The 25,445-nt window shown below is 35.3% G+C and overlaps 1 protein-coding gene across 1 annotated transcript; it reads left to right on the forward strand.

Moving 5' to 3' along the window:
* The first annotated feature begins 346 nt into the window (after positions 1-346).
* Positions 347-19,387, forward strand: LOC123566500 (acetylcholine receptor subunit alpha-like 1). The gene is made up of 7 exons (XM_045360660.2): positions 347-884; positions 7,046-7,156; positions 14,951-14,995; positions 15,554-15,663; positions 16,486-16,666; positions 16,945-17,739; positions 18,267-19,387. The coding sequence occupies exons 1-7, from the start codon at positions 783-785 to the stop codon at positions 18,432-18,434; spliced, it is 1,512 nt and encodes a 503-aa protein (XP_045216595.2). The 5' UTR covers positions 347-782; the 3' UTR covers positions 18,435-19,387.
* Positions 19,388-25,445: the final 6,058 nt, after the last annotated feature.

The raw sequence follows: 25,445 nt of genomic DNA on the forward strand, positions 1-25,445 counted from the left end.
ATTTTAAAATAAAAGTTGATTGAAGACCACAGCAACCCATACGGACATTATTTCAGGTGGATGGAACCGCCGGCCTTCCGCAAGCCAGCCGGACAGAATCTTGTAAATTTCTCGTGCATCTGTTCCATGCCTAGCAGTACTATCTGAACCAAGACTCTTTCCGCTACAATAATTGGGTTGTTATTTCACTTTAGCTTTTATTTGGACATAAGGTCGATATAGTTCAGCCTCTTGTGTTGCATTATGCAATTATGACATGAGATGTAATATGACTATTCATACCAGGCGGTATTTTTTCGATACAACTCGCTTCCCCTTTAACCACATAGACAGTAATGTCTTCGTCCGAAATCTCAGAACTGAGTATGAATGGAAACATAATAATAGACATAGTTATTGGAAATAGCGATACTTCATTTGATTTGGATGTTTTATGACACATGCGTGCTTCAGTTGTTTTTTAAAAGAAAATTTTAAAAATGTGAAATATCTGTAAGATGAAATAAAACTTGTCTGATAGTTTCAATGTTTACAGATCATTGTTATGTACACTTCTTGCATTTTCAATACATTGAACTATATTAGCAATGTTTGAAAGTCATAATTATACGCACATGCTGGGCTGTTTTTAATTAAGAAGATTTTAGAGTCGTAAAAAATATATAATCGAGCTCTGTTGAAGTATGTAGGCTATATTACCATATCAAATTTATTATGAAACTGATATAGAGTTAATAATAGTGTAACATCTTGATTCGTATGAAATTATTCTTAACGGGACGATGGGGAAATCAGCACATATTTTATTCGTGTTGTTAATAGTGTTCATGCTGGTCCGGAGTAAACCGCCGACAGAGCAGCGTCTTCATCACTTTCTTCTACAGGTACGTCACTTCTTTTAGTTTAATTGTTTTCACATTTATTGTAGCTGAAATGCTGTGAAAATAAGCAGCTTAAAGATTTACATTTGAATCGGTGTCTAGAGACAGAAACATAAGTTTCAAATTAGGTTGGTGACTATAGTGATTTTCGAACCGGAGACCTCTTAATTGAAAGACGGGGTTCAGATAAACCCAAGGGTAAGCTAGGACCTCACGCTAATATCATTACTCCAACATGTCAAGTAAATGGCCAATCACACCTCGTGTTCAGCTGAACACTTAGGGTAGGTTAACCTGTAATGCGCACCTGTAAAGTAACTGGACAATCACACCTCGAGTTTAGCTGAATACTTTAGGGTAGGGTAGGCTAATGCTCACCTGTCAAGTAACTGGCCAGTCACCCCTCGCGTTCAACTGAATACCTTAGGGTAGGGTGGGCTGTAATGCTCACCTGTCAAGTAACTGGACAATCACACCTCGGGTTCAGCTTAAAACCTTAGGGTAGGCTGTAATGCTCATCTGTAAAATTACTGACCAATCACACCTCGAGTTCAGCTGAACACCTTAGGGTAGGCTGTAATGCTCACCTGTCAAGTAAATGGCCAATTACACCTCGAGTTTAGCTGAACGCATTAGGGTAGGGTAGGCTGTAATGCTCACCTGTAAAGTTACTGGCCAAACACACCTCGGGTTCAGCTAAACACTTTAAGGTAGGGTAGCCTGTAATGCTCACCTGTGAAGTAACTGGCCAATCACACCTCGAGTTCAGCTGAACACTTTAGGGTAGGGTAGGCTGTAATGCTCACCTGCCAAGTAACTGGACAATCACACCTCGAGTTCAGCTGCATACGTTAGGATAGGGTAGGCTGTTATGCTCACCTTTCAAGTAACTGGACAATCACACCTCGAATTCAGCCGAATACTTGAGGGCAGGGTAGGCTGTAATGCTCACCTGTCAAGTAACTGATCAGTCACTACTCGAGTTCAGCTGAACACTTTCGGGTAGGGTAGGCTGTTATGCTCACCTGTCAAGCAACTGGCCAATCACACCTCGAATTCAGCTGATAAATTTAGGGCAGGGTAGGCTGTAATGCTCACCTGTCAAGTAACTGATCAGTCACTACTCGAGTTCAGCTGAACACTTTAGGGTAGAGTAGGCTGTTATACTCACCAGTAAAGTAACTGGCCAATCACACCTCGAGTTCAGCTGAACAATTTAGGGTAGGGTAGGCTGTAATGCTCACCTTTCAAGTAACTGACCAATCACACCTCGAGTTCAGCTGAACACTTTAGGGTAGGGTAGGCTGTTGTGCTCACCTATCAAGTAACTGGCCAATCAAACCTCGAGTTCAGCTGAACACTTTAGAGTAGGATAGGCTGTAATTCTCACCTGTCAAGTAACTGACCAATCACACCTCGAGTTCAGCTGAACACTTTAGGGTAGGGTAGGCTGTTGTGCTCACCTGTCAAGTAACTCGCCAGTCACACCTCGAGTTCAGCTGAATACTGTAGGGTTTGGTAGGCTGTATTGCTTACCTGTCAAGTAAATGACCAATTACACCTCGAGTTCAGCTGAACACTTTAGGGTAGGGTAGGCTGTAATGCTCACCTGTAAAGTAACTGGACAATCACACCTCGAGTCCAACTGAACACTTTAGGGTAGGGTAGGCTGTCATGCTCACCTGCCAAGTAACTGGACAATCACATCTCGATTTCAGCTGAATATCTTAGGATAGGGTAGGCTGTAATGCTCACCTGTCAAGTAACTGACCAATCACACCTCGAGGTCAGCTGAATACTTTAGGGTAGGGTAGGCTGTTGTGCTCACCTGTCAAGTAACTGGCCAGTCACACCTCGGGTTCAGCTGAACACTTAAGGGTAGGGTAGGCTGTTATGCTCACCTGACAAGTAACTGGCCAATCACACCTCGAGTCCAACTGAACACTTTAGGGTAGGGTAGCCTGTAATTATCACCTGTAAAGTAACTGGCCAATCACACCTCGAGTTCACCTGTTAAGTAAATGGCCAATCACACGTTGATTTAAGCAGAACACATTTAGGTAGGGTAGATAGTAATGGTCACCTGTCAGGTAACTGGACAATCACACCTCGAGTTCAGCTGAACACTTTAGGGTAGGGTAGGCTGTTATGCTCACCTGTCAAGTAACTGGCCAATCACACCTCGAGTTCAGCTGAATACTTTAGGGTAGGTTAGGCTGTAATGCTCACCTGTAAAGTAACTGGCCAATCACACCTCGAGTTCAGCTGAACACTTTAGGGTAGGGTAGGCTGTAATGCTCACCTGTAAAGTAACTGGCCAATCACACCTGGAGTCCAGCTGAACACTTTAGGGTAGGGTAGGCTGTTATGCTCACCTGCCAAGTAACTGGCCAATCACACCTCGAGTTCTGCTGAATACCTTAGGATAGGGTAGGCTGTAATGCTCACCTGTCAAGTAACTGACCAATCACACCTCGAGTTCAGCTGAACACTTTAGGGTAGGGTAGGCTGTTGTGCTCACCAGTCAAGTAACTGGCCAATCACACCTCGAGTTCAGCTGAACACTTTAGGGCAGGGAAGGCTGTAAAGCTCACCTGTAAAGTAACTGGCCAATCTCACCTCGGGTTCAGCTGAACACTTTAGGGTAGGGTAGGCTGTACTGCTCACCTGTAAAGTAACTGTCCAGTCACACCTCGGGTTCAGCTGAACACTTAAGGGTAGGTTAGGCTGTAATGCTCCCCTGTCAAGTAACTCGCCAATCACACCTCGAGTCCAACTGAACACTTTAGGGTAGGGTAGCCTGTAATGCTCACCTGTAAAGTAACTGGCCATTCACACCTCGAGTTCAGATGAACACTTTAGGGTAGGGTAGGCTGTAATGCTCACCTGCCAAGTAACTGGACAATCACACCTCGAGTTCAGCTTAATACCTTAGGATAGGGTAGGCTGTAATGCTCTCCTGTTAAGTAAATGGCCAATCACACGTCGAGTTAAGCAGAACACGTTTGGGTAGGGTAACCGAATACTTGAAGGTAGGGTAGGCAGTAATGCTCACCTGTCAAGTAACTGATCGGTCACTACTCGAGTTCAGCTGAACACTTTAGGGTAGGGTAGGCTGTTATGCTCACCTGTCAGGTAACTGGACAATCACACATCGAGTTCAGCTGAACACTTTCGGGTAGGGTAGGCTGTAATGCTCACCTGTCAAGTAACTGACCAATCACACCTCGAGTTCAGCTGAACACTTTAAGGTAGGGTAGGCTGTTCTGCTCACCTGTCAAGTAACTGACCAATCAGTAATTATTTACGCAAAAACCTTTTCACATAGCGATAAAACGAAGAAAATACTCCAATTTCTCACCCCAGCTCAGTTAAGCGGGAACAATTATTTTAAAAAATACGGAAAATACTATTTATTATCAATTGAAATTGAAATATGAATAATAGATTTGGCTGAAGTAATTAATTAGCTGAAATAGCTGTGAAAATTAAGGAAGTCGAGAGTATTGTGGTGTCCGCCTGTAGAAATGCGCGGGTAGGGGTCCTGGTATCCCATTATTACATAAGGCAAGTGTCGTTGTACAATGGTTGGAAGATTGAAAAGTAGGAAGTGTAATACGTCTTGTGAATTTCAAATGAAGCTAATGTAGAATACTAGTACCTAGCAGTACAAACTTTAGAAACTTTATGTCAACAGTAAATTATTTTATGGAAACTTTTTAATAAAGCGTTAAATATACAGCCAAATGGTTAAGTTGGTCTGATGGCCGCATCATTTGAGAAATTTTATCACTGGTACTGCAACATAGATAAACAAGCATTTTTTGTTTCTATTTATGTAAATATTTAAATATTGAACGTGTCTGTCCCACAGAATAGAGTATCGTAAATGTAATAGATGACTGAGCCGCGCCATGAGAAAACCAGCATAGTGCGTTTGCGACCAGCATCCGCGCAGTCTGGTCAGGATCGATGCTGTTCGCTAACAGTTTCTCTAGTTGCAATAGGCTTTGAAAGAGAACAGCATGGATTCTGACCAGACTGCGCCGATGCGCAGGCTGGTCTGGATTCAAGCCGGTCGCAAACGCACTATGTTGGTTTCTCATGGCGCGGCTCAAGTAATTGTTTATCCTGTTACATTTTGGCAAAGTGGACAATAACATTTATCAAGTATTGATGCAATGCTTGAACTTGATCTATTATCATATATTCGTAAGCCTATTGTAGGGATTTTTCTGCGATATTGTGGTGACGGTTTTAACCGAGACGGTAATTCATCATAGCCTGGAATAACTGTTGAGACACATAAAAATAGTAACATGCTGTCAGAGTTTGGCATTCATTTCTAAGTTATCTCTGAAAATGCCTGGATGTTTAGGAACAGATCCATTCAACTTCAGTAGGCAATGACTGTAAATCTATTATGAACAAGTATTTACTGTTTATATACCTACTTTCTCAAAGCAGCCAATCTGCATCACTGTAGTTTAGTACATCTAGGGCAATTATTGTCTATTTGTTTTGCATAGGCGTCGCTATTTTTTTTTCATATAAATTTCGTCCGAACTGCAGATAATAGCTTTTGCTCTGTATGTTGAGTCACATATTTTTTTTTATGTATCAAAATTATATTTCACCCAAAATTCGTCAACTACTTCACGGTCATAAACATTTTTTATGTATAAACACTGTTGTATTTTGGGTTTGAATTGAACACATTTAATAGATGTATAACTAGCCAATGGTATAACTAGGTACAGTATGAAAGAGTAATACCACAGAAGAAGTTGGCACTTTTTTTCTTCTTTACTTTTTAAACACCATATTTCAACAGTTCATAGATTCTTTTAACATGACGTCATACAATCAAACCAAAAATTTTCCTAGGGCGATGAAAGGTTATACTTGGAAGGAACAGCAATATATAGCCAGACAGTAATTTGTGTTAGAAAATCTAAGCTAATAACAGGATTTAAGCGTTATGGTGAAGCGGACCCATAACGTGTTTTTTGGTAGAAACATTTGATTTATAATCAAGCATCAGCTTGCAATCTACTCTTTAAGTGGTATTTCAAGAAGTTAATAAAATATTGGATGGTTTTAAGATGATATAACGGCGGCGCAAAGACTGCAATATGGTTTTTAACATCCAAAATTGCAGTATCTTATGCAAATGTGCCCATTTCTTGATGAGATTCTTCAGCTTGTGCAACAATTATTCTAAATTACACCTTGTTTTGATGAGATAAAGTCATGCAAAATAATCTCTCAAATCAATTGTCCAACTTTTCAGTATGAACTCTATTAAAAGGGGTACAAGAGCTTCCATTAAGTAATTGTAACAATGTTTAATTGGAAACGAATTCTTTTCAAGCGTGCGTGTACCTCCTTAGTCATATATCATTATTTAAATATTTTTAACTATGTTAATAATAGTAATATCGTTAACATGATGTAGTCTGAAAGTGACATGTGAGAGTAGCTCTACTAGCGAACAGTGATTATTGAAAAAGTTACTTTGTCCAAAATGATTTCTTTGTGTAAAATTGACGTATGTAATAAAGCTCTATTGTTTGAAAAAAAATCCACATTGAAAAGCTAAATATACCTTCTTAGTATAATCACATGTTTTCCTACACGTCTATAAGGCACAGTAGTAGTTGCAATTCATCTTGAACATTTCCACATACATTTTGTAGCTTATATTTCCCTTATGATTTAGCTTTTCAGAATTTCATTAATAGCACACTATCTGTGGAGTCAGTATGCCTTCTCAGTATCATAATGAATTTTTATCACTTAATCATAAAAGAAGTATGCATTTACTAGGAAACAAGGACTTGGGACTTTAATGAAGTAAGATAAACGAAATTAATTCGAGGTGTCACAATTAGCTTCGATCCTCCACTTGAGACGAATGGTCTAGAAGATCAAACAAGTCACAAAACGTCTAAAGTCGCATTCGCCCATCACTTCTGACGTTGGGAAGTTTCCGAACAAATAAGCCAAAGTACGGATGAACAGTTACGTAAACCGACTGCTCTTAGATAAGTGAAATACTGTTGAAAATAGTGACTCTTAAATATACCAAACTAACTTAATTCTTCGAAAGTACTTCTAACAAAATCTAGATAATTCTTAATCTTTTGTTTTTAAATTTTCAGGAGAACGCATATAATAAGTTGATTCGACCGTCAGGAAGAACGGTGAATGGAACAACGGACAGTAAACTGACAGTGAAACTTGGCATGAGGCTTTCTCAGTTACTTGAAGTTGTAAGCGTATTTGTTTTCTTTTTTCTTTTTACTTTCAGACGTTCCCAATTTGCTTCAAAGTAATTAAAGTTATACTGTTGCCTATCTAAGTCTTAAGCTCCGTGACTAGAGACATCAAATAAGTAGTTCTATTTATGCGGTAGTAGTTTTGTGTTTAATTGTACAAAGAGATTTGAATATACTTTTATATATGTATATATATCGAAACAAGAGTTGCTGTTTAGTGGTAGACTTCAGGTTTCAGATAGTCAAGAAGAGTACAAGAGAAATTCATTAAAATCTGCGAAAAGAAGGAAACAGTTGGAATTCAAAACAGTTGAAATGATAATTATGTGTTTACAGTCCTCAATAATAATTTATACTTTGTCCATAACACGTACCAGATATTTTTGCATTAAACATGCCTCTTAATTGCCGCTAATATGTACTAACTGGCTTTGTATACAGAGGTTTCTAATACTGTCAAATTTCCGAAAGATAAAAAAGTTAAACATTTTTTACTGTATTCCCAGACTAGTTTAATCTCGTTATGGAAGCAAAATCGAAAAAAAATTTACATCATAGGACCACGTGCATAATGAAATAGGTTTGTTTTGTCATATAAAACATGAGTAGAAGTTAACAACTTATAATACTAAATATAATATATGAATTAACCTTTAAATCATTTAAAAATCTTTATGTTTTGTTCTGCACTAAAACACACCATCACGGAATTTCATATATTTGATTGCTTAATAACACCCTCCAAATAATATAATATTAATTAAAAGTAGTGTTTTGTTTCGGGCTCGTATTAAATGCAAGTTCACACATGTGAGAATATAAAAATAGGGAATTGTCGTGGCAAAACGTGTATGTTTGATTACTTACTTTGCGATAAATGAAAGTAAGCCAACAGTTCACATACTTAACCATTCTGAGTTAATTTATTAATTAAAATCTCAGACATCTATCTATAATTATTGTAAATGAAATTCTATGTAAATCCTACGGCAATTCTAGACAGTATTTCTAATTAAAGGTCAAATATTTCCAGGAAAAAGTATAGTTATTCCTTCCAACTTATTTTGTTGCAGGTTTATCCCGTCCAAAGTTAAGTGTATTTCTGAACATGAGCATCTTTATTTGATTCCAATCACATCAAAGGAATTTCTTCATGTTACAAGTAGTCTATTGCATGAAACAATGCGGATGATTATCATGATCAACATGTTCTATACATCTTATCCATTCACACTGCCATTTAAGATATATAAATATCTGTCAATGGATTAGGTACTTCGGCCATGGTACATCACTGATTCCAGCGTTCAGGCAGAGTTTATCTTAGATATTTAGGCACATGTGATTTGTTTCTTAATTATATTTATAGTTGGCTTTATATAATAAATACTCTAGCAAAACCGCACACACGTATTCAAGCTTTGATTGATCTTCTCGCAAGTATCATATACGCCAAAGTTATTCTCCAAGACTAGTATATGAATTGTTGACTGATGTTTAATTGACGAGAAATCTTCGCTTTATCTCGTTTCCTGCTAAAGTTAAAGTAAAGTAAAGTTATCACACAACATGCTTTTGTGGTGAAATAGGTATCTTGCTTAGCGTCTCTGGCGAAAACATGTGATATAAATACTATCGCAGAGTAGGGTTTATCGTAACTCAATATAGTGCTCTGTGACTGCGATTGCGTTTTATCAACACGCCTGAATATGAGTATGATAGTATGAAATCAGACATTTTAAGGCAGATCTAATTTGCCCTTTGCAATTTGTGCATTTTGTATAGATATTGTAGAATTATACCTTTTGTTTTGGATTTCATAAATTTGACATTGAAAATAACTTTTTTTCCTCTTCTCTCCTCGAGACCATTGGACCAGCAATCGCTGAACAAGAACAATCGGATCATATAAGCTGTTTATTCGTTTGAAACTAATGTAATATAAGTAACATCCCATGTCGGTATATGCAAATAAAGATCCATTAGTACTGATTTGAGATCTTTGAGTCTATTAGACCTCGCATTTTATTCATCTCACGCTTCTTCACTGAAATCAGCCGCATTAACGCATTCTAATAAACTTCTAACAAATAGCTAATAATGCTTCAAATATCCACGAAAATTGACATCATGTGCGCTCGAATCGTTTATTAGCCAATAAGTGTTGTTCGCTTCCGATCCAACAGGCATTCATGGTTTTTATACGATACATCAGTTCATATTAAATCAAAGCATATTTACATTTCCCAGATGTATGAGTGTTAGTAACAAATATAATTTCGGATAAGAAGAGATTGAGTTTTTTCTCATACAGGAAAGAGATCCTTTCTTCCAAATACAGGATTGTTTCAAATGTTGTTTTTCTATGTTATCCATGTGCATGATTTTACCTGCTACTGTAATGATCAAATTCTTCGAGTCTTTTTCATCATGCGTATTTAAATTTGATTAGTGATTCCGATTAAATCAGACACCATTAAAAATTACCAAACTTAATAGTAACAAAATGTGATATTACTGTTCAAAAACATTTTGGGACATACATGTGGAAATTTAAGATTTAGAACTGTTTACAGACAGTCATATCTGTGCTGTCTGATTCAGCCTTTTGATTAGTTTTAGCATTTATTTCTATTGTTCACATTTAGTGTGACTAATTTTAAATGTTCAAACCATATACAAGTATTCTGACAGATTTCTAGCATTAGGAAACAGAATGCATTCTTCGGTGCCCTGTTATGTATGCATGATGTTCCACTCAATTCTCTCCAACGCGTATAAAATGGTTCGATCTCTTGGGGTCTGTAAAAAGCACTCCCTTTCGACCATTTTATTGGCTTTTAAAAGCTTATGTTGTTGTTTCAGTCATTGAAGATTTGTTACATGCTTCTCAACAAGATATTAACGGTGTTTTGCTGTTTGAACCGCTGATACTCTGGGGTCGTAAACGAGTTTTAACAGCGCCATATCATATAAAATGTAGTGGTTTGAAAGGTTGTTGTTATCATATCCCTGTTAAATGTTGTACATAAATCATACAAAAATAATCTTTCGTATACAAAAAACAACAACAACAACAAAAAACATATTTAAGCAAAAACATCGTTCATAATTATCTTTCCGTGGTTTTGTCGGATTATAAAGAAAGAAATCTGGCCGCAACAGGCAGGATTCTAAACGTTAAAAGGGAATTGTTTGGTCAAAAGAATTAAATCGATGTAAAGATTTCTTTTTCTTTTTTTCAAACATATTTTCATTTCGGGGTGTATTGTAAATGTTTGTCTGTTATATATTATCTCAGAAGTGAGGGATATGTTTTCAAAATACGTTCATAGTAATTACGGTAATTACACACGTTCTGGTTCATAACTAAGTCATGGAAGATGGACCCATTCAAAGTCACGTTCTACCTAATTAACAAACAGTTGATATACAAATCAACAACAACAAAAATCTAATTATGTTATGACGAGATCTAGTAATTTGTCATTTATATCTTACTATGATGTTAAAAGTTATTCTTTTGTTCGCATTTCATGCTATTATACTAATTAAATTCACAAGAAGACTCACTGATAGCACAAAATGCAACGAAGCAAAACAATACCTCTGTCCGACAAAGCCCGGCCACGAGGGACAACGTTCAAGCATCCCTCCACTTTCGAACATGAACCCAAGCTTACCATATCATTGAATAAAATAACATTGAACGGGGCCCATGATCCCAAAGGACAATTATAAACAACACCAATGAGTCCAAGTATTGCCTGACTCTTTATGACCGCCACACGGCACTTAAAGACTTCTGTTTTGAAAAAAAAAAAATGAAATCTGTAAGGGTTGAATATGATAAGTTTGGAAGGGAGATACAAGGTAACATGCAACAGTAGTACAAGTACCAGTTTAATTTAGCAGATGGAAGTAATTTTATTTAACGACAACTCTTTTAAAGAGACAGCCAGAGTAAGGGTTTTCAAGTGTATGAGTAAGAAAGAATACAGATTTGATTTTTTTTTATTTAAATGTAATTTTCACAAATCTCCTTGACAGGTTAGCAAAACAGTGAAAATATTTAGACAATATGTCAACAAGTGATTAAAATACTTGATACATGAATAAAAAAAAGTTGAAATAGACATTGTATTTTTCTATTATTTGATATCTGAGATATTTACTTGGCTCACAAGATATATTTGAAAAACGTTATCAAATTTCTCTTTTTTATAAACTCCTATTTTACTATATTTGCAAACGATAGCAAGGATAATCTTTACTCTCAACGATTGATATCTTCTTAAATGCACCGTCAATATTTTGTTCTATATTTAATTATACCACTTTAATACACAGCTTAGATTATTTTGAAATTTGAAATGATACACATATTTTCTTAAGGGTTTAAAACTGAATTTTAAGAACTAAATGGCCTTAATGGTAAGTCTTCATGCCCCACTGTCAACTGAATTATTTCATATCACTTTCCTTACAAAATCCTACCATTATATGAAATTATGATAATAATAACAAAGAGTTTTTTTAGACCAGCCCTTTCCGTTTGATCTGCTTACGTCGGTTTATCTTTCGTTTCTTTTCCAAAGTCTCCTATTTCTGTAATTTGTTTCTGGTGCAAGGACTTTTATCAGATCTGGTGCTTGATAAAGTCTAGCCGGTAATTGCTTCCTAATAGACTCGCGCATCGTTAATACTATTTGAATAATTGTATTATGACATCTGATGTTTCTTGAATATTTGGTACGAATATTGGTTGACCGCTTGATTAACATTAAGACGTTATATATCATTTGTTTTTTTTTTCTCTAGTTTTTATCTCAGTATTTAACTTGATTTTGAAATACTTCGAGAGTCGCATGCCGCCAGAAACCTCTCTATTCTTCTATTTTTTTTTCCAGACAATAGTAACTCCATTTGAATCAGTAATAAAGCTATAAGGAGATCCTTTGGAAGCAGTCAAACATATTAATAGCAGACTCGGTTTGTTAGAGTTTGTTCCCAAGAGGTAATAAAAGATGCAACACACCTTCATGCCCCCACCCCTAGCACAGACTTAAGTGGAATTCTGTATACCGATGCATTGAATGAACTCCATAAAGGAACAGAAATTTTAACAACAATTAGTCCAAGAACGGTGAGATATTTACAGCAGCCACAAAGACTGCCTTTTTTGCTGGTTTATAAAGTATGTGCCCAGAACAACAAAATACGGAATTTCACTTACATTGTGCACTAACAGTTTTCCATCCGTCTGTTTTTTTCTTCATAAATACTTTGATTTTAATGTGGCTGCCAGTTGTTTTGTTACGAACAAAAGTCATTAATTATTTGTCGGTAATTGTTTACTTATATTTTTGTCAAAGGTTTGAATATCTCTTTCAGTTAGTAGGACTACGAACTATCATTGAATATGTTGTTTTATTACCTCCCTTTATGGCTTTGACTGTGTAAGAAAAAATGCAATATCAAATGTAGTGCTTTTCTAACTCTGTCATTGTGTATGCTGTCTATTTGGACAGCTACTATATTTGTTTTTTCTAGCATAAAATTTATGGGACATTAGTTGCACTGATTTTAATTCTACAACCATTGACAATGGAACCATCTACTATCAGATTTCTTAGTTTCTTTGCGTTGTTACCAAATATGTTATCGTCCGAAGTTACTCTATTTTATTTGCATATTCATAAATTCAAGATTGCAAACAAAATGTTGTTAATGAATCCTCATGCCGTATAGTTAAAGTGGGACTCTTTTATGCTGAAGTTTTGAATAAAAAATAAAATTAAAGGTCAGCGCTGTTTTCCTAAAAAACGCGTGTTTCAAAAGCTTTTCAGTGTGTGTTTTTACTACTACTATTTGTTATTGTACTATAATGCATGTACTAAGAATTCTCCTACATACTTTTTCATCTAATTATTTTATTACCAATGATTTCATTTAAATAACAAAGTAAATACCTCGTTACAACAGTTTGATATTTTATATTTAGTGACGATGGTGATATTTTACTCTCTAACGCAAATGAATATATATAGTGCGGTAAGGAAAGAAATAATTGAAAATTCTCAGAATATCTATGGAATAAAATAATAATTTCTTTGATTCAGCTTAAGATTAAGGTTAGATCATCATTTAACTTTTGAAAACAAAATCATACGTTATCTAGCGTTTCCGCAAAACTGCTAAGACTGTTTGTTATAACCTATACCGTGTTGGTGCGCCGTAAAACCCAAATAAATAAATAAGAATGTCTGTTTCTTTTCTTATCATTTGACTGAAGAATACAAAGATTACAAGAAGTATTTCAATACAAATACTTGTTCGATTAGTGAAATGTCCATGTTCCCGTTTAGCGCTCACGTTATGATCAAGGTATGTAATTTCGAAGATGTTCTAATAAAAAGATTGAATTCTAATGTTCTTGAATCACGCGAGAAAGGAGAGATTCTTTTCAATTGTATCTTTATGGGTTTTATAGTAACTGAGAGATATCTATATCAATGGTTTTCTTGTATTAATGGAGATGTATTAACTGTTTTCTGGTGATCATGTCTCTGTAAAATATTGTCTATAAATCAGCCAGAAACCAGAAGTAGCTTTTAAGAATGCCTGAGGAATCTCTGTTTTTATTTTTCTCTTCATCTGAATTAAAGATATAATTGGTGGTTGTCTCTGGCATATCTAAAATAAAAGGGTCTGTCAAGAGAAATTTGTAAAATTGCTCGATTACAAGCATATTATCTTACGTGTTATTCTCCTAAAGTTTGTGTACAGATTATATGGAAATGCAATATTTATAAATCAATTATGAAATACAAATTTCGAATTCTAGATATATCTTCAATTTCTTGAATTTGAATTTATATTTGTTTTCACACAGAGCATACATGAAGTCGGAGGTTTTCCTTACACTTGTTTTATTACTTTGTACTGACTAACATAATCATGTAGGAAGTGCACACAGAACAATCCTTCCCAGTTAAACCATTATGTGTCTTCTCCAATTTTAGGAAATTTGTTGAGACTTATTTCATTGAACTGAGCCATGGCATATACGAATGAAGTTCGTGATGTATTGTGCATTAGCGCTACTTTTCATTTCCTAAAAGAAAAGTACGATCATTTATTTGAGAAATAGAAAATCAAAAGAAAATTGTTTTTTTTTTTTGTTTATTATAAATTTGCTATTGCGTGAGACATAGCATGAAGTACTCCATCAACCTCCCTGCTTTCTTAATTGGATGACATGTTAAACGTCAATAAAATCAAACTGAAACAAGTTTGCCCAGTCTAGGTTCTTTGAGACAGACAAAAATAACTATATTAAAACGAGAAAAGGAACAGTTGTCAATTTTTATTACTGAAAAGTTTTCCAGTGTGTTTTGTTCGTTTGATATTCTCTTGGAATTGGCATATGTGATTCTATCCAGATGGTCCGTTGGAACTAGAGATTTTTATTTTGAACAACAAAATATTACCGATTGATTTACTTTCAGAACTTTAACTTGCGCGTTAGAAACTAGTAAGTATTTGCTGAGTGTTAAACAAAACCAATTAGGAAATATTCATTTTAGTTATTCCAGATATGTAGTGTATATATAAATATTTAAATTGATTGTTCTAACATTAATTGCTTAAGGGACATTGGAACTTGACTGTTATTTTCTAAAAAAGGTAGCATTTTTCAATATTTTTAATGCTTTAACCCTTCTGTATGCATTTCATAGGTATTATCAAATACAGTATGGAATTCTTATTTATTTTTCTTTTCAGTCTGAAAAGAACCAGATCTTGACATCAAATCTTTGGCTGAGACATGTAAGTATATTAACTATGATGCTTTTCATGCCAGTGCCAGTATATCCATCTCAACAGTAAACATTTATGTGCGTGCGTGCGTATATGTGTCCAAAATACATACGTAGATAAGAATGGTAAAAAGTTTGTGAAACAGTTTAGACACACTAAATATCCAATAGTGTTATTACATATCGCAATATACATTTGCTTCTGTTTCTGTGAACATTAATAAAGACAGTGATATTGCATTATTGTAAACAAAAAAAAGGCAATTTGTTTAGTGTATGACGACAGAATGCATTTGATGTATATAAAACTATCGGTTTTGGATTGTTGAAATTTACACAGAAGTCTTTGGCCTGAGTGAACATAGTCTACACGTTTAATTACACTTCCCGATGGAAGTGACAAGGCGTCAAAAATACCAGAACCAGATCCAACACGTAATTTCAAAGGGATATTTTTGCGAAAACAATGTATTACAAATTCTGTAACATTTAGACAGTACCTGTATCTCACGTACTATCTACTAATTTGAACGAAAATGAAATTGCATTTTAACTTCATGATTTACAGGAATGGGAAGACCAGCGTCTTCGTTGGAATCCGCAGGAGTTTGGCGGCATAGAAATGACATATGTTCCTTCTGATGAACTATGGAGGCCAGATATCTTATTATACAATAAGTAAGTAGAATGTGACTAGACTAGAATCTTGTGCCCCTTGGTGGCGGCTATGTATATTGTTTTGAAATAGGTAAGAGAAAAGCCAGTATTGCATAGAGTTTACAAATCTTCCAAGATGAAAACTGGGTATATTATTGTGAAATACATACGCTTGGTTATACTTAGAGTAGTTGATATTTTTATTAGCTGATTTTAAGCATATTAAATTAGATGTCAGTTTATCTATGTCTCCTCTGATTGACGTTCGTTAGAAAGGGTAATACTATAAGATATTTGTACAATGAAGTCGATCAGACAATCTTCCAAGGTAATATCATTTTAACATAATGAATTGTAGAATAATATAAATAATTGTCAAAGGTTAAATATGTAACACTGTAAGTCTCCAAAGATCTAGTACTTCTCTTCAAAGGCATATATTTCTTTCTGTTCATACAAGTTTGTTAATGAGTTAACAGCTCTATAGCGACAACTGATCTTAAGCAACAATCTTCATACGAGCCGTGCCATGGGAAAACCAACATAGTGGGTGTGCGACCAGCATGGATCCAGACCAGCCTGCGCATCCGCGCAGTCTGGTCAGGATCCATGCTGTTCGCTAACAGTTTCTCCAATTCCACTAGGCTTTAAAAGCGAACAGCATGGATCCTGACCAGACTGCGCGGATGCGCAGGCTGGTCTGGATCCATGCTGGTCGCACACCCACTATGTTGGTTTTCCCATGGCACGGCTCATACAACGAATGTGCCGGAAGTTGTAGTCTAACAGCTGTTTATGCTATATCTTCTATATCTTCTCTATCTTCTCTATTAAATGTTTTAGTGCGGACGGAGACTACGTCGTCACAATGTTGACAAAAGCTAAAGTAAACTACACTGGTCTTATTGTATGGGAACCCCCAGCTATCTACAAAACTTATTGTCCAATCGACGTTGAATTCTTTCCTTTTGACCAGCAGGAATGCTTCATGAAATTTGGCGTTTGGACATACGATGGTCACGAGGTAAACACACATGTCTACAAATTCGTATGTTATGTTAGTACTGATTAACATCAAAATGTAGTGCAAATACTCTATTATTTGCGTATTACCTTTGGCGTGATAAAATGAGATTAAATGATAGAATTCTAACATTTTTTTATCAAAAACAATTTAAATACATGTCATTTAAGACTTTTGGCCGAAGCTAAGGTTTGCAAAATTTAATGCTGCAGTTTTTTAGTATACAAATACACATTGAATTGAATTGATCTGATTATATCATCTGTTCTATTGTTTAGGTGGACCTTCAGCACGTCTGGGAAAAGCAAGGTGTCATGCAGGGAAACCAGATGGTCATTCCGAAAGGAGTCGATCTTTGTGATTATTATCAAAATATAGAATGGGACATTATAAATGTAACAGCCAGGAGAAAAGAGAAATTTTACCCGTGTTGTCCTGAGCCATATCCAGACATCACGTTTAATATAACTATCCGAAGAAGAACTTTATTCTATACCATTAATTTAATTATGCCGTGCATAGCTATCTCGTGTTTGACCGTGTTAGTATTCTATTTACCCAGTGATTCTGGAGAGAAAATCACGTTGTCGATTTCAATCTTGCTGGCTTTAACTGTGTTTTTCTTACTTCTGTCTGATATAAACCCTCCTACGTCAATTGTTATACCATTGATAGGAAAGTATTTATTATTCACCATGATTGTGGTAACAATGTCCATATTCCTGACAGTTTATACGTTGAGTATTCATTTCCGATCACCAGCTACTCATAAAATGTCGCCATGGATAAAACGTGTATTTACTGAAATTCTTCCAAAAATATTGTGCATGAAAAGACCAGTAGATAACAGAAGAAGAAAACCGAAAGGTAAAGAATTAGGAGAAACAAATATCGACGCCCCAGAACTTGTTCATTTATGGGATAAGACCAATGCACCGAATTATGAAAATCTAAGAAAACGGACATCATCGGAGAGGGAGGATCTGTCCAGATATCCATCCGAGATCAGAGAATCAATGAATGGTGTGAAATACATTGCTGAGCATCTGAAAAAAGAAGATGAAGAAAAATCAGTAAGTATTATTGCATGAACATAGAAAGATAGCTTGCATCTTCTTTACCATGTTCGCAACGTTTTTTTTTCTTAAAAAAAAGAAAAGAAACTTCCCATTTTTAATGTCAATGTACGGCGTCTTTTTCATGTCACGCAAGTACATGTCAATATCTAAACTGAAAATCGTCGGAGAAATGTTGTCTGGAAAGTTTTTGTTTGGTCAGCCTTTGAAATCAACAGATGATATGTTTTAAAGCACAACTAACTGATTTTTCCACATAGGCTGATAAATACTTTTATTTTAAATAAAGTTTTATAAACGGTATGAAAAGCCATGTAATCATATTTGATAGAATTCCAGTTAACCAAAATTTATTCTCGTAAAAGTGCCGTTCTATTCAGAGCCCTAATCTGATTGTAATTTACTGATTGTATGAGAGTTGATGTCGAATCAATACCATTCAGATCAAAATTGAAGTGTAAATGATTTGTAAATCCATTAGACCCATCCGGATATTTGAAATTATAACATATGACTCTTTGCAGGAGGAACGTGATTGGAATTACGTTGCTATGGTGATGGACAGACTGTTCCTGTTTATTTTCACGACAGCCTGTGTTTGTGGTACAATGGGGATATTTTTGAATGCGCCATCTCTTTATGATCCTAGCAAGGCAATGACAAGACATGACTTCAACTGTTCTAAAAGATAGAGGAATGTCCGCGTTTGATGACAGATAGCAAAGAATGACAATCATATAGTTTGATGACAGCTTTTGGAAACAGACCCTAAGGACATTGAGAGGAAAATTCAAAGAAATGATTTTCTCTCATTAAACCTTGATATGCTGTTGATCCATTGGACAAATTTGTAATATTGAATTGACATTAAATTGCCACAAGCCGGCAATGCCAAATATGAATGTGTGGGGAAATAGAAAACATAATAAAGCTATTTGAACATTGCATTATGTTCTTATTGGATGTGCTTATAAAATGGTGCGAATATTTATTTGTCTGCTTGTTATGTTGAAAACAGTTATTGCGAGTAATTAGTGTAATATGCTTGATGTTTTAATGTTAAAACAATACAAACTCATGTATGTTGTGTAAAAGTTACGTAAATATTTAAGTCAAAACGCTTGTTTTTTTATGTTTTTATCAAAATCTTAATATTATGACCTTTGAATAATATTATGAATTTATCAATATCACGTTCATCTTACTGGGCATGCGCAAGTAATACATTCTAATGAAAATTTATACATGATTGTTTTGGTTAATATCGGGAATTTTATAAATTTAATACATTCTAAATGAACATTTACATGCATTTATGCATTGTTATGCTTGATTAAGCTGTTTGTATATTGATAAATTTTGAATGAGACTCTGTTTTTTACTTGTAATTGTTGTTTTTGTATAGTTCTGTTATTATTTTACAGATTGATATTTGCACATATTTTTGATATTGTTATTATAGTAATTGTTTTGGCAAAAACTAATTTTACTTAAATAATGATTAACTTCCTTGATACATTTTATGCTTTTGCAATAAATTGGACATTCCAATATTGTGCTCTTGTGCACCGCTTATGTCAGTGTCTAGTCCGTTGTTTGTATTGTAGAACAGCGTAACAGACGGAATAAAATGAAGAAAAAAGTCTTCGAAATCTGTATTTTTCCCAAAGAAATATGTGCCACTGTTTAGTTCTATGAACTTTCTTAATGCCCATTACTTTAGGCAAAACATTTTCAAACTATGATGTCATTTGGATATCTATTTTGAAACCATTGCACGTAAGGTTTCCTTGAGTTATTAGAATAGATTGTGTGGGAAACTGGCAAAAGAAAATGAAAGGACATAACAGTTTTATTTGCGACGTAGAACTTACTTACGAGGGATGATCAGTAATTACGTAGACTGCCTCTATATCTTTAATAGTATAAGGCAAGCATTAATAAAAAATATATTATCCTCTACTACGTCTGTAAATATAAAAAGTATCTGTCTCTCCTACATCAAATCACGGCGACTTAAAATGCACACTATCGCGCTGCCGGCGTCGTGATCAGTTCGGGGACATCAACGACGTCGCCTATCCTGAAAGTGCTCGAGATACGTCTGGTGTGATCTCACTTCTTCTCAAAGTACTGTGCTATGTCTATGGCAAGCCAATTGTCCAATAATTACGTGAACTAGATTGGAAAACTAGGATTAACGATCGATAAACTAGCTTTTTCGAACGTAAAACAAGCTTTTTCAAATACTAACCTATATTTTCGAGCTAAAACGTAAGATACCGGGTTTAAACCATAGTGTAAGCTCGTGAACCCAGGATTACGTTCAATAAACTAGATTTCTCGATTGAACTACGAATGTCGGTCGTTATCCTAAGTTTACGAGCGTGAACCTATATTTACGAGCGTAAACCTGGGTTCACGTGTGTGAACCATGATTTTCGAACGTGAACCTACGTTAACGACCGTAAATTTGGGTTTACGATCGTGAACATGGGTTTACGACCGTAAATATAGATTCACGCTCGTGAACATAGGATAACGACCGAAATTCATAGTTCAATCGAAAACCCTAGTCTATCGAACGTAAACCTTGGTTCACGTTCGTAAACTATGGTTCACGCTCGTAAACCCAAGTTCACGGTCGTAAACGTAGGTTCTCGCTCGTAAACATAGGTTCACGTCCGTAAACTATGGTTCACGGCAAGCCAATTATCAAATAATTACGTTCTTGGTCGAAAAACTAGGATTATCGAACACTAAACTATATTTTCGAGCGAAAACTTAGGATTACGGGCGTAAACTTTAGTTTACGCTCTTAAACCCATGTTTACGTTCGATAAACTAGGATTTTCGATTGAGCAAGAACGAGTGTGAACCTGGGTTCATGAGTGAGAACCATAGTTTACGATCGTGAACCTATGTTTACGACCGAAAATCATAGTTTTGTCTGAAAAACCTAGTTTATTGAATGTAAACCTAGGTTCACGCTCGTAAACCCAAGTTCACGCTCGTAAACAGGTTCACGTTCGTAAACATAGGTTAACGTCCGTAAACTATGGTTCACGTTCGTAAACATATGTTCACGTTCGTAAACTATAGTTCACGATCGTAAAACCATGTTCACGCCCGAAATTCATAGTTGATTTTATAATCCTAATATATCGACCGTAAACCATGATTTACGTTTGATGAACTAGGTTTCTCGATTGAACTAGGAATATCAGTCGTTATCCTATGTTTACGGTCGTTATTCTATGTTTACGCTCGTGAACCTAAGTTTACGGCCGTGAACTTGGGTTTACAAGCGTGAACCTACGTTTACGACCGTGAACTATGGTTTACAGCGTTATCCTATGTTTTCGCTCGAAAATATAGGTTAGTATCCGAAAAACCTGGTTTTACGTTTGCAAAACCTGGTTTATCGATCGTAAATCTTAGTTTTTCAATGTGTACCTTGGTTTACGTAATTATTGGACAATTGGCGTGCCATATTTGTCATGCTATTCTAATCAAGTCAGTCAATAAAAAAAGGTTTACTCTTTCAAACAGTACCATTTTCAACATGTTGCAGGTACTATGAAAAAAGTTATGGGACCAGTCTAGGTAATTATTGATCATCACTCGTAGAATGTCTTTACCGTACAGATGGAAAAAGCCGCTTAAAACTGAAAGCAGGTAGAAGCCATAGAAAACCACAGGCAGTTTGATATTAAAAGTGGTAAGACATAATAATACAGAAATAAATGTGCGACATGTGGCGCACATTCAGTTTCCCTAGAAATGCCAAGTTGGAATTGCATTCCCTAATCTGACATATATATTATTTGATAAAAAAGGGAAGACTTTACAAACTTCATCACAGACCCTAAGATATTTCATTTTGGTAAAGCTTTACTTATATTAAATGCCAGAAAAGTAGCATCCTTCGTGCAATATGTGTAACTGCAACATCAATTGTAGGTTAAAGTAAACATTAAGACAACCGAAAGTGTTCTCGACTTCGCAAAATACTAATCTTGTCACTTCTGACAGAAGCCTGCAGTTAGATCAGACAAATACTAACAATAACTGTAGAAAACAAATTGTTACTACATTTCTCAGACATATATGGAGATAAATGTTGTATATTTATGTAGTATAATGATCTGAACTAAATGTTACACAATCTTTTATCTAAATATGACCGCAATGCCTCTGTCTAATCTTCAAATTATTCCTGCCTTAACGGAAACAAAGAGGCAAAAATGCAAATCACTGTCTTTAAATGCAGAAGAAATATGTAATACAGCATATCATATTTTTATATTCATTTTATGCATTTTTAGCTTTCAAATTCACTATGACATTATTTAGATTTGGCTAAATTTCTGCTTAACATGTTTCTACGCTAGATATCATAATAAATAGAAAACGTTTAAAACCACAAGTCGCCCAGTGCGATGTAAATCAAAATGTTGCAGGCTCAGTTTGATCGACCTTGTTCATGGTCCTCATCCTCTAACCCAGGGTTGAGCAGTTTGTTTGTTTGTTTGGTTTGGGTTTAACGCCGTTTTTCAACAGTATTTCAGCCATGTCCCGGCGAGCAGTTAACCTTACCAGTGTTCCTGGATTCTGTACAAGTACAAGCCTGTTCTCCGCAAGTAACTGCCAACTTCCCACATCAATTATCAGAGGTGGAGGACGAATGATTTCAGACACAGTCTTTTCTCAAATCGTCACGGAGAACATACGCCCCGCCCGGGGATCGATCTCGCGACCCCGTGATCTTTAGACCAACGCCCTCCCTACTGAGCTAAACGGGTGGGCTTTGGGTTGAGCAGTACCTAGTATTTACACATGTAACATGTAAAAAATACAGTTTACAAACACCCGCGGATGTATTCATACGGTGGTGTGCATATAACCTAAAATGACACACGAGGGCAATGCCGTGGAAAGCGGTGTATAATTCCCAGTTAAAATAATAGGTTTGCACTAAACGAGCAGAACTAAACAAACTGAATCTATAGAGGAGATCTCAGGATTTGGAACCAGAACTACCAAAAGACAAAATCAAAATGCCGACACAATATCCAAGCGGTGACTAAAATCTATTATAGCGGGAGTACTGGAATTTAATAGATTTGTTAAATCAGTAAATACAGACTAGTTTCTTGAATATGAGATAATAATTAAATTTTGTTGTTTTATCGTCATTTCAAATGATGAATTTTTTTAAATTATATATTAATGTATTTATATCCTTCGTCAAAGATGTTTTAACTTTTTTTTCCCGCCAGCTGTCTTAAATGAGTTTGAAATGGTATAAAAAAAAACTGAAATCTGAAAAGGCTCGTAGTATTCTTCGGTCGGTCTATCTGGTCGATCAACAGACTGTCTGCTTTAACGCAGCAAAGTTGACCTTTATAGTATTTCCTGTCTTTCAATGATAAAGTGTATGTTAGGTGTTACAGGCTTACTCTCATTAATAAAAGTTTGTACTTTCAATTATATTTTTTTACGACAAATATTTCAATCTGTGACTTGGAGGATTTCGATAAAAAAGAAGCAATGGTATATATATTGATGCAATTAATTTCGCTCCTTCAGCAATTTAGACTGTCATTGGTTAAGGTCAATATTCTAATGGACGTTTGGTTTAATCTTTTCATTTATGAGAGTTCATCTTTTACTTTTATCATGGGTCATTTCATTCAACGCAGAAAACAAATGCCCTCTGACTGAACGTTGGAAGGGTAGAGGTTTGGTTATCTTATCATGTGTATCTGTATTTTCATATTGTTCAAAGTCTCATTCATATTTTGCGATCATCAAGTTACAGACAGCATATTCGGAGCAATTAAACCAGTAACGAACGTCCTAAATGTTATTAAAGATCTTTTCATAGTTTTAGATATTTCATCCCAATACCTAGTGTGGAATTTATTCTGAGCATTATTTATATTATTTACAAATTGACACACACCCCGTAGACGTAGCTGAATCCGTTCGCTAAAGAATCTGTCCATGTACACACTTACAAGCTTCAGAAATCTGGCAACATTAAAGAAAAAAATACTTTTAGTAACACAAAAGCTAAAAACACTACCACTGGGGATATTTAATGAGTTGAGTTGTCAAACTTAGCGTGTGGAGGTTGCGGTTTAGAATGGGCTTTCACTGCTGGATAATCGTCCTTGCTTTTGTAGTCAATCATATTCAATTATGATTACAGGTGAATTCATAACGAGGAGTGTTAGACACTTAAATCTGTCGAATCTGTCTATTTTGATTTCTCTATTATGTTCTAGCAGAAAAACAATTTACATTTTGCATTGTATCCCGGTGTTAGTAACTTATCATAATGATAACTTACTATAACCGGTATGCAAGATCTTCCACAGAGCGCTGTTCACAAAACTTTGTCATAATTTTACGAAGTCAAATTGGAAAATTGCTATGATCTTCATATCCTTTCCTGGATTAGATCGTACTACATTCCTTGATAACTTCATCAACATGATGGAAATCAAGAATTTTCGGAGAAAAAGGTGCAACTGAGGCACGTAAAAAATGTGATCCTCTTCAAGCTGAATAAAGAGGAATAATTTTTACAAATTGATTCATGACATAAACGTTACTGTTAAGCCTTCGAAGGGTAGACACTGTTAAAAAAGCGCTGGAAAAACATTATCTTCATCACACACACCAGGTATATTGATTTAAATGACATCCTCCTTTCTGCGCTCTAAATATTCACTACTAAAACTCATATTCAGACGGTCCCATAATCCAACAGTAAGGTGTCATAGTGACTAGACTGCTATAACTACCGTTTTATAAAACTTAAATCTATGACAAAAAAAAAAAATCATTTGAAAGAAAAACATGCAACCAAGCAAAATAATAACAGACTTGGTTTGTGAGAGGAAAATGAATAATGCAACACCCGTTACGCTCTCTAGCGTCGGTTAAGCAGACTTCTATATTCTATTTATATATCAATACATTTAAATGAATTCAATGATCCCGAAAGATAACAAAATAAAAGAACAGCAGAAGAAGCATTAAGTTATTTGCTTGATCATTTTGCACGGGCCTGATGTTGATTGATCATCTATAGTTACATTTCATTTGCCTTTCATCTCTTAAAAGTTAACTGACCTGTCTTGGAATTCTGCTGTGGAGACATTTATCAGATCTGAAACTGAATAATTGTTTGGCTGGTGATGTCTTTTTAATGGATTCATGAATTTCAAATTACATTTGAATAGTTTTGTTATCGTAACAAAAACTTTACATCATCTTCCGTGCAAGTGACTTGCATTATGCAAAACTTCTGTACAATATTTATCAAAAAACAATAAACGAAATCTTCTTCAGTTTAAAAACCAGATCACTTGTTTTTTGCTAAAATCTGGAGTCCACTTCTCTTAGAGGCTAGATATCTTATTACACGTAAATCAGCAGCGAACCAGTTATATTTCATATATATTCAAGTCATAATAGCTTAACACACACTGTAAGAAGTTTTGTCAATTCAAAAATTATTTTAAGATTTACACTATTGACAGACTTTTTAGAAACAAGCAATAAACTTACAATCTTCGATTTGCAAGAGATAACGCAGAAAGGTGAAATGTAAGCTAATAGATGAATGTTGGGTATTAAAAAGAAAGATACGGATAAAAGTCAACAAGTTTATTATGACGTACAGGCGT

This window comes from Mercenaria mercenaria, chromosome 8 (assembly GCF_021730395.1).
Source record: "Mercenaria mercenaria strain notata chromosome 8, MADL_Memer_1, whole genome shotgun sequence".
Classification (NCBI taxonomy): Eukaryota; Metazoa; Mollusca; class Bivalvia; order Venerida; family Veneridae; genus Mercenaria; species Mercenaria mercenaria.